We start from the raw sequence: 9,678 nt of genomic DNA on the forward strand, positions 1-9,678 counted from the left end.
CCGGCTCATGTTGAGCTTGTCCACCAGCACCCCCACATCCTTCTCCTCAGGGCTGTTCATGATCCGTTCTCCACCCAGCCTGTATTTGTGCTTGAGGTTGCCCTGACCCAGGTGCAGGACCTTGCATTTGGCCTTGTTGAACTTCATGAGGTTCATACAGGCCCATCTCTCAAGCCTGTCAAGGTCCCTCTGGATGGCATCCCGTCCCTCCAGTGTGTCAAGTGAATCACACAGCTTGGTGTCGTTGACAGACTTGCTGAGGGTGCACTCAATCCCACATTTTCCTGTAGCTTAGCATGTTGCAACTCCCAGCTGGAGCCATGGATGATGGTCAGGCATGAAAGTGCACCTTGCTCCCTTCACAGATGCATCCACTTCAGGGCAGCTCCCACTGCGACTGGTGAATGGCTCAAACAGCTGCCTGGGGAGAGTCGAGGTCCTTCACGACCATAAGTGGGGGACTGTGTGTGACGACGCTTGGGACCTCCAAGATGCCACCGTGGTGTGCAGAGAGCTGGGCTGTGGGATCGCGCTGTCGGCACCAGGCTCGGCTCATTTTGGACCAGGGGTGGATCCCATCTGGCTGGATGACGTTCACTGCACAGGGATGGAGTCCAACCTCACCAAGTGTGGGCTGAACAACTGGGGAGAGCACAACTGCGGCCACAGCGAGGATGCTGGCGTGGTGTGCTCAGGTAACGCCAGCTTCAGGAACTGGGAGAACCAGGATGGTTGGTGTCCATCCAAGGGAGGTGTTGGAGCTTCTGTTCTACCCCAGGGCTATGCCAGACTCTCTCCTCTCTGCTCACTCTTCCCCATCCCCAGCATCAGAGCAGAAGCTTTTACTCAGCCACTTGGCTTAGAGATGAGCAAAAATGCCACCCTGTCATAGACAGGAGTTGTGGACATCACTCATATTGATTTAACTACGTCCCTCTAGCTCATCGATGACATCATCCTGTGATGGGCAAAGCCTTACTTAAAAAAACAATCATCCAGGTGCATCTTCCTTAGACACAGGAGTCCAGTGCCACCGGGGAGGTGGGTGTAGGTCTTCCAGGAGCATCTTCCCTAGACACAGGAGCCCAGTACCACCAGAGAGGTGGGTGTGGGTCTTCCAGGAGCCCCATCTCACAGATACCAGCCCTGTGATGACGTTGCTTCTTAAGGCATCTGGTACAAAGGGATGGAGTAAGGCAACTCATGCCTTGTAGCTGGTCATGGGTGCTGGTGGCTTGCCTTCATGCTCGAGAGCAAGTCAGAAGTTCTTGTCGCCATATGGGGTTGGACGAGCCATCTCACCCTCTTGTGCTCTTCCTTGCAGGTCCAAACCCCTTGCAGGTGAGGGTACAGGATGGTCCTGGTCCCTGTGCAGGACGGGTGGAAGTGCTCTACAACACTACCTGGCATGGGGTGTGCAGCAGCGGATGGAGCTTGCTGGAAGCTGAGGTGGTCTGCAGGCAGCTGGGCTGTGGACCAGCCCAGTCGGCCCCCTTCAGAGCCCACCTCAACCAAGGTGATGGCCATGACTTGCTGGAGGGGTTGAGCTGTCGGGGGAATGAGATGCTGCTCCTGGAGTGCCAGCAGAGAGAGACGGGGCTGGGGCCGTGCCAGCAGGGTTTGACAGCAGGTGTGGTGTGCGCAGAGACAAGAGGTAAGTGTTGGGATCCTTGGTTGTCCGCTCTGTCTACCATCAGGGCCAACCCAGTGCAGACACATGATGGGGTAAAGGTTCTTGTCTCCGTCCTGGTCTTGGCTCCCTCCCAGGAGGGAAAAGTGTTGCCATAAACCTTTTTACCAGAAGCTGTCAGGTGGGCAGGGTAGAGGCACCTCAAGGCAGCAGCTGTGAAGCCACGGAGTGGGACCAACTGGGTGAAGGCATCTCAGTGGGCATGGAGATCTGAGCATCCTCAGTGGACATGCTCTGCATTTGCCCAGTGAGGGAGTGTCTGTGAACCCACCTTCATGAAGTAGAGGGTGACCCATCACTCCTGCTGATGAAGACCAGCCCCAGGGTCAAGGCTCAGAAGGACATTAAGGGAGGATCTTGCAAGTCTCTCAAAATGTGTAGTAGAAGGGAAGGGAAGGGTGAGAGAGGGTCAGGCCACCCAACCAACCCCCTCTGAGCTTCACTCTTCCCGCAGACCTTGTAAAGTCCTGCTCGGTGCTGGCAGGCCTGCTTGGCTTGGGGGCAACGCTCTGTGGGACCTTGTTGGTCCTGTACCTGTGGACGAGGTGTGGAAGACAGTCTGGACACTCTCCAGGTAAGAGCTCTCCTAGTGGAGCTGATTGCACTCCTGGCTGGCATGACTGCACCCCAACCTGGGGCTGGGGATTCTACCTTCCATGTGTCACCCTCCTCCTTCATCTTCCAGACAAGCCACTCATAAAGAAGACAGAGGACGCTGGGACATCATCTGAGGCTTAGGCAGCCATGTTCCTGGTATCGAAGGCAAGGTTCCCTCAGGACCCCAGAAGACCCTGTTCTGTGGAGCCAGAAGAGTGGAGCAGTTGCTGCAATGGGCTCACTAGAGAGGACCTCCTCTAACAGAGCAGATACCCCCACCCTGTGTGCCTCATAGCACTCTGAGCTTCTGTGGGTCCCAGTTCTTCCATGCAGCACCCTCAAAGTCTCCAAAGAAGGTCTTCTCAGAATAACTCCCATCTGGTCCTCTGGGCATGATCCAGCATCCCAACCCCATCTGCACAGACTCCTCTTATTCCCAGCCCTATAACCACTATAATCCCTATTCCTAGCCCTATAGCCCCCTATAATCCCTGCAGAGTTCATCTGCAGTGGCACCCAGTGCCATCACCCTCATCACATTCCCAACAGGATTAGACCTTTTCCCCTAATCTCCCATGGAAGTGAGGACTACTTCCTGAATTACTTCCTGGATTACTTCCAGAAGCAAGCAAGCAGGGTGCTTTCCTGCATCATACGCAACCATCTTTGCAAAATGAGGAGCACCCTTAAAAGCCCGTCCAGAACGGGGTGAGAGGTCCCTCACTCATTGTATTTATTTGATCCACTTCTGAATACCAGTAAAAACCCTGAAACCTGAGAGAACGATAACGCAGCATTATCTAGATCCAGGGATATGGGTTGACATTGACTTGGTGGAAGAGGTCTAAGAACAGGCCCCTTGTTTATAGAGGGATTGTAGATGATTGGGTTAGACACAGGAGACTCAAGATTCCTAATGCTGGGTGAGATCCTGGCCACCAACAAGGAAGTGTCACATTCCTAATGGAGCAACCCATGGAGTCAGGTCTGAGCCCCAAACCATCCACCACTTTGGTAAAGCCAGGAGGGGCCATGGTCAGAGGAATATCCCAGTGACATGGCAGAGGAATGAAGGGACCACAAGCTCAACCAGGTTGTGATGAAGGTGTGCCTTGCAAGCCGAGCTGATTGCTCCACAAGGGCATGGAATGGAAGAGTCAATGCCAGAGGCAGCAGGGAGGAGATGTGCATGACCAAACAGTCATGGCATGTATTTCAACGATTTCCCTCCTTGCCAGCAGCTGGCAACTGTGACCAGTTTGCATCTTGATACTTCTAAGCCATACAGCCTCCCTGGTCAGGTGTCTCCTGTCAGCGCATGACTGCAAGGTCATCTTCTCTTCCTCCACGGACATCCATCACTCCTGGGACTTCAGGGTTTCTCATCCTCCTACTAGCACCCAAACCTTCTCATCTTCCTGCTGGCTGCCCCAGCAGACCTGGTCCTCCAGCCTTGCCTGTCCCAAAGTTTACGTCAAAGACCCAGGGCTATGTCTAGCTCTGTGTAGAGTGTCCTCAGAATAGGGGACAGCAGGAGCTTGGCTGCAGTTTTATACAATAAAATATGTGGACCATTTGGAGAAGGTCTTTATAATAAAGCTGGGATGAGTTGGGGCTTTTCATGTGTCCAGCATGCAGGACCAGCAACTGCTCAATCCAAGCTCAGGCCATGGCCATCTCTGCAGAGAGGGACTACAGTATCTCAAGAAGGGGTTTTTTCAGACTTCCCAGACTTCCCAAGGGGACACAACACCCAAATTCAAAAGGAGCAGAAGGGACACAGGACATGACTCACATCCACAGCAGCTGTTTGTCCAGACTATGAAAACAATCCCAGCAGAAACACCCTTGCCCAATGCCGCATCGGCCAGGTCAGGCTATGACAGTTCACGGCATTTCCGTGCTGGTTGGTGTCGGGAATCTCTTTGCTGATGGCCTGTTTGTTTGCAAAGAAGGGGAACAAAGTCCTTGGGCTCGCTCAGCCTTGGTACAAATGAACACAGTCACCTTTCTCCACTGGCTCTACTTTTTTATGAGATGAGTTTTGACTCATTTCTAGCCTAATTTTCACCTTGTACCTTTGTTTGGTACACTTCTTTTTTCCTTTGGATCTTCAGCCCTAGCGCTGCATGCCTCAGAGGTCTGCATTTCTCCTGTTTGATCTTCCTACCAGCAGCAACTTTCCCTCCATTCTATTACCCCTCTCAGGTTTTGCCTGAGGCTGAACAGGTTAAACTAAGTCTGAGACCTTCCTGGCCATGCTCTGCCCATTCCATGCTCTAGTTTTGCTTCTCATTCTTGCACAGACACCAGCAGAACCATCCACCTTGTTTGTACCAGGGGTTGCATCCTTGCCCAATGCAAGTCCCATTTTCAATGCACCACCAGCACAGCACCCACCTCCATCTGAACCTTCCCATTTGGAGCAACGAGTGATTTTAATTTGACAACCCTTTTACAAAGCTCATTTTTTTTTTCCACTGACAAGCTGCTCTGGCTTCAGGCACAACGTCAGCGTGCCAACGCAAAGGAATGGGAGGGGGAACTGCATCCAGTTCCGGGGCTCTCAACATAAGAAAGACATGGACCTACTGGAGTCAGTCCAGAGGAGGCCATGAGGATGATCCAAGGGCTGGAGCAGCTCTGCTGTGAGGACAGGCTGAGAGAGTTGGGGCTGTTCAGCCTGGAGAAGACTCCGGGGAGACCTTCTAGTGGCCTCCCAGTACCTGAAGGGGCTCCAGGAAGGCTGGGGAGGGACTTTGGCCAAGGGCAGGGAATGACAGAACAAGGGGTGATGGCTTGAAACTGGAAGAGGGGAAATTGAGATGAGATCTGAGGAAGAAATCCTTCACGATAAGGGTGGTGAGACACTGGTTGCCCAGAGAAGCTGTGGCTGCTCCTCCCTGGAAGTGTTCACAGCCAGGTTGGATGAGGCTTGAGCAACCTGGTCTAGTGGAAGGTGTCCCTGCTGATGGCAGGGGGGTTGGACTAGATGATGTTTGAAGTCTCTTTCAACCCAAACCATTCTATGATTCGATGATTCTATGACAGTAAAGTATTCCATCCTCTTGGGATCCTGGGACATTCCTGGGGCAGGGATTTGCAAGGGACGTGCCTGGAGCATTATCTGCATAACAGATCAAGAAGCAAACTATTACTCCAAAAGGGACCCATAAGGTCTTGCAAGTGCAGCCACAGTAGGGCAATAGAATGGCAGTTCCCTTTGTTTTCCAAACCCAACTGAACCATCCAAATCATCACAAGGTGGGTGATCTCATAGCGAATAGGGTCCCAGTTCACCTGATGGCACATGGCTACAGTGAAGGTTCTGGCTCCAACCTCCCCAGAAAAGTCATTTCCAGTCTTTAGGAACCTATTTCCTTGCAGTGAATGGTTCCTCACCCCCCAAAACCCAACCAGACCCTTTCTAAGGAAGCTAATGCAGCAATATTTCATAGAATCATGGAATGGTTTGGTTTGGAAGGGACCTTAAAGCTCATCCAGTTCCAACCCCCCTGCCATCAGCAGGGACACCTTCCACTAGACCAGGTTGCTCAGAGCCTCATCCAACCTGGCCTTGAACACTTCCAGGGAGGAGCAGCCACAACTTCTCTGGGCAACCTGTTCCAGTGTCTCACCACCCTCACAGTGAAGAACTTCTTCCTAATATCTAATCTAAACCTCCCCTCTTTCAGTTTAAACCCATTTCCCCTTGTTTTGTCATTAACTGCCCTTATGAAAAGTCCTTCCCCAGCTTTCTTGTAGGTCCCTTCAGGTATTGGAAGGCTGCTATAAGATCTCCCTGGAGCCTTCTCTTCTCCAGGCTGAACAACCCCAACTCTCTCAGCCTGTCCTCACAGCAGAGCTGCTCCAGCCTCTGCTGTGAAATAAAGGTGCACCTTTATTTCCCCATAGAGGTTTGATTTAGCTTGTCCAAAGTAGATCTCTTGTATCAGGACACACCAGGGCAGCCCAGGTGGCCACAGGGGCTGGCACGTATGAGACGGGATCAGAGTGTCGAGAGGGTTTTGTTTGCTCCATGTTTTCCTGGAACAGCTCAACGTTTCGCAAGCTGATGACAAGACTGGCCACAGCATGGGGCAGCAGGTCACCTCCTGGCAGAGCTTCACAGGAGGTGAAGCTCCCATGGGAGAACAGGGTTGAGGAATAGGAGGGCTCGCTGCAGAAATCCCAGTTGGCCAGTGGGACACCAGGCTCAGCTGGCATCTCTCACAAGCATACTCCACTCCAGCCTCCAGCCTGTGGCCAGGCTGTGAACATGGGGATGCTGGGTGGTATCCATCCCTCGTCCAGCTGCTCTGGATGCAGAAAGCAACCTACTCACGTGAGGACCAAGAGTGTGGGGACCTTCCTCCTGATGGTGTGCCTTTGGGGTGAGTGGTGTTCACCTTCCCTGCTGACCTCAGGGAGCCCATTGGTCATGTCAGCTCCTCCAGCTGCTTCAGACAGCACTTTGTGGAGCGCAGCAGAGGCTGTTTGGGGGTCCTTGTTTTCACTTGGGGGTCTGGGGTAGGGGGGAATGGCTTGTGATGGCTTTGGAGGCAGGTGAAAGGTTTTTTTACACAAAGCTGGGAGCTCATCTATCTCTGCTTCACTCAAAGAACCATGCATTGCAGGTCTGCTTCTGCAAACATGTTTTTTGCTCCATCATCAAAGGCTTCTGCCCCTTAACTAAAGGCTTGTGAGCATTACAAGAGGGTAGGGAAGCACGCTCAGTCCTGAAGCTGTCTCACAGCTGCCCACAGCTGCTCCTGCTCTGCTTTAATCTTGGCTTATCCCCGACTGTGCATGGCAAACTCATGGTACTGCGGCACGGAGGTGGCTTGGCCAAACCCAACAGCACTGTGCATTGAGGGGCAGCTCCCTGTACAATGGTGAGGTGAGCAAGCAGAGACCCACATTGCCAGGACAAGGCTGGGTGGCTCCTGGTTGAGCAGCACAAGGAACCAAATATTTGCTGGGTTAATGGGCAAGACAGGCAAGATGCTGGCAAGAGACACAACCCTTGTTGTGTTTCACATTTACAAAGGGCAGGAGAAGAAACACTCATCCTCTGATCAGGTTTGGATTGAGCAAAATCAGGAACATGCTTTCCTTGCTGGTAGGGATGGAGTTTAAATTTCCAGGCTGATGAGTTGCTAAGGGCAGTTTGTACCATCACTTCTTGGAACTAAAATTTTGCTTGGGTTTTGTCTTTCTTTGATGATCTATTCCTGAAGAGCATAATCTTCCCACTTATTTTGGGAAATCCTGCTCCTGGAAATTTCAGTACAGTGTTTGCCTCTTCAACAGTCAGTATCTCCTGGCTGGCTGCAGACATCTGGGTTGGGATTTATCCATGGTCAATGCACACGTGACCAGGCAGTGCTTGCAAGAAACACACCAAGGAATATATCAGCTTTACCAAGTCATAGAATCATAGAATCGTTTGGTTGGAAAAGACCTTTGAGATCATTGAGTCCAACCATACCTATCCAAGTCTCAGCTGGAGGGCTGATTTACCGCTTATCACAGAGTAGCCTCATCGCTCCTGGTAAAAATAAGGAAGCAGAGCATGAGGAAAGTGAGAAAAGTATGAAAAAGAAGAGGCAGCCATTGTCAGGATTGTTCTCTTAGCCTGGGGACAAGAGAGTTTGCAAACTGGACACCGAGTGCCTGTAACGCATCTGGTTCAGCCTCTTCCTAGAAGTGAATTTTGAGGGGTGGCTTTGCAAAGGGGCTTTATTGCAAAGACATTTAATCGCAAAGACATTTAATCACAAATACACTTTATCACAAAGACGCTTTCCACCACGTAGCCCGAATGAAAGAGCCGAGCTGGGCTCACCTGAACTTGGCGTGCCTCAGCTGTCCGGGTGCTGTTCGTACTTGAATGACTCAGGGATTTGATTTTTAACCCATTTTGTCCTCTTTCTGGCCCCTGTGACTTCCCAAGTGCTATGTCTGGCTCCTCACTTGCTGATAGGTGGACCTGCACATAGATCGGTGCCTGAGCACTTCGGAAATCATTATCCATGGTCAAAAAGCTTATTTACACAACGCAATCATATCCCTCTTGAACGATTTTTTTTTCTGCTGACCCAGTTGAGCTCTCCATGTGACTAACGTCCAGTTATGGCTCCTTTCTGCACCGTCACCCTTTGGTTAACGCTCTTGCAGAAGTGTGTCTATGGGATTAGCATCAATCTCTTGCCTTGGGTCTCACACACTGGAAGACTCTTAGCTGAAGCACTTTTCCACTTGTCCTTGCAAGCTTGCCATGCACCTGGACACCAAGGCATTACCCACTCTTGATGGTGAAGCACAAGCTCATATATCCATTTTTTCTGCCTATTACAAGAGCAAGAATCCCAGAATTGCCTGATTTGGAAAAGACCTTTAAGATCATCAAGTCCAATCACTGACCCAACACTGACAAGTCCCCAACTAACCCATGTCCCTCAGCACTATGTCTACACGACTCTTCAATCCCTCCAGGGATGGGGACTCCACCACTGCCCTGGGCAACCCCTTCCAATGCCTGAGAACCCTTTCAGCAAAGAAATTTTCCTCACATCAAATCTCAACTGCCCTTGGTGCAACTGGAGGTCATTTCCTCTTGTCCTGTCACTTTTTCCTGGGTTGAACAGACCCATCCTCACCTCTCTACACGCTCCTTTCAGGGAGTTGGAAAGAGTGAGAAGGCCTCCCCTCAACTTCCTTTTCTCCAGGCTCAACAACCCCAGTTCCCTCAGCCGGGAACTCAGCACACTTGTGCTCCAGACCCTTCCCCAGCTCCGTTGCCCTTCTCTGAACACACTCCAGCACCTCCATGTCCTTCTTGGAGTGAGGGGCCCAAAGCTGAACCCAGCACTCGAGGTGTGGCCTCACCAGTGCCCAGTATAAGAAAAGGGCTTCTGGGGTGTGGGATCCACACTGAGGTCAATTCAGGTGTTTAGATGCAGAGATGGGGCTCAGTTGCCAACTGTGCAGGGCCATCTGAGATGCCCAGAGCAGGTGTGGGAAGGTCAGTACCACCTCTGAAGCCCTTTTTGAGGGACAGAAGCCATCTGAAATGCATGAGCAGCCGAGCCCCATCCACCGCTAAGATTTCACCTCCCCTCCTCTCTCCCCTCCTGGCTTTGCAGGTGCAGCTGCTGAGAGCCCAGGGAAGCTCCTTCGCTTGGCAGGTGGCCCTGGCCCCTGTGCCGGGCGGGTGGAGGTGTTCCACAATGGGACATGGGGGACAGTCTGCGATGATGGTTGGGGTTCTCCTGAGGGCCAGGTCGTGTGTCGGCAGCTGGGCTGTGGGACGTTGCTGTCAGTGGCACCAGGAGCTCGGTACGGAGAAGGGACGGGACAGATCTGGTTGGATGAGGTCAACTGCACCG

At 52.0% G+C, this 9,678-nt stretch overlaps 1 protein-coding gene across 1 annotated transcript in view; it reads left to right on the forward strand.

The window, feature by feature from the left end:
• The first annotated feature begins 337 nt into the window (after positions 1-337).
• The window catches only part of LOC104527945 (deleted in malignant brain tumors 1 protein), a 22,628-nt gene continuing 13,287 nt past the window's right edge, over positions 338-9,678 (forward strand). The window contains 3 exon segments of the mRNA XM_029085914.1: positions 338-695; positions 1,325-1,654; positions 9,436-9,678. The exon segment at positions 9,436-9,678 is cut by the window's right edge and continues 78 nt beyond it. Of these exon segments, the coding sequence (XP_028941747.1) occupies positions 338-695; positions 1,325-1,654; positions 9,436-9,678 (931 nt within the window).

Source organism: Antrostomus carolinensis, unplaced genomic scaffold, assembly GCF_000700745.2.
Source record: "Antrostomus carolinensis isolate BGI_N321 unplaced genomic scaffold, ASM70074v2 scaffold23787, whole genome shotgun sequence".
NCBI classification, from domain to species: domain Eukaryota; kingdom Metazoa; phylum Chordata; class Aves; order Caprimulgiformes; family Caprimulgidae; genus Antrostomus; species Antrostomus carolinensis.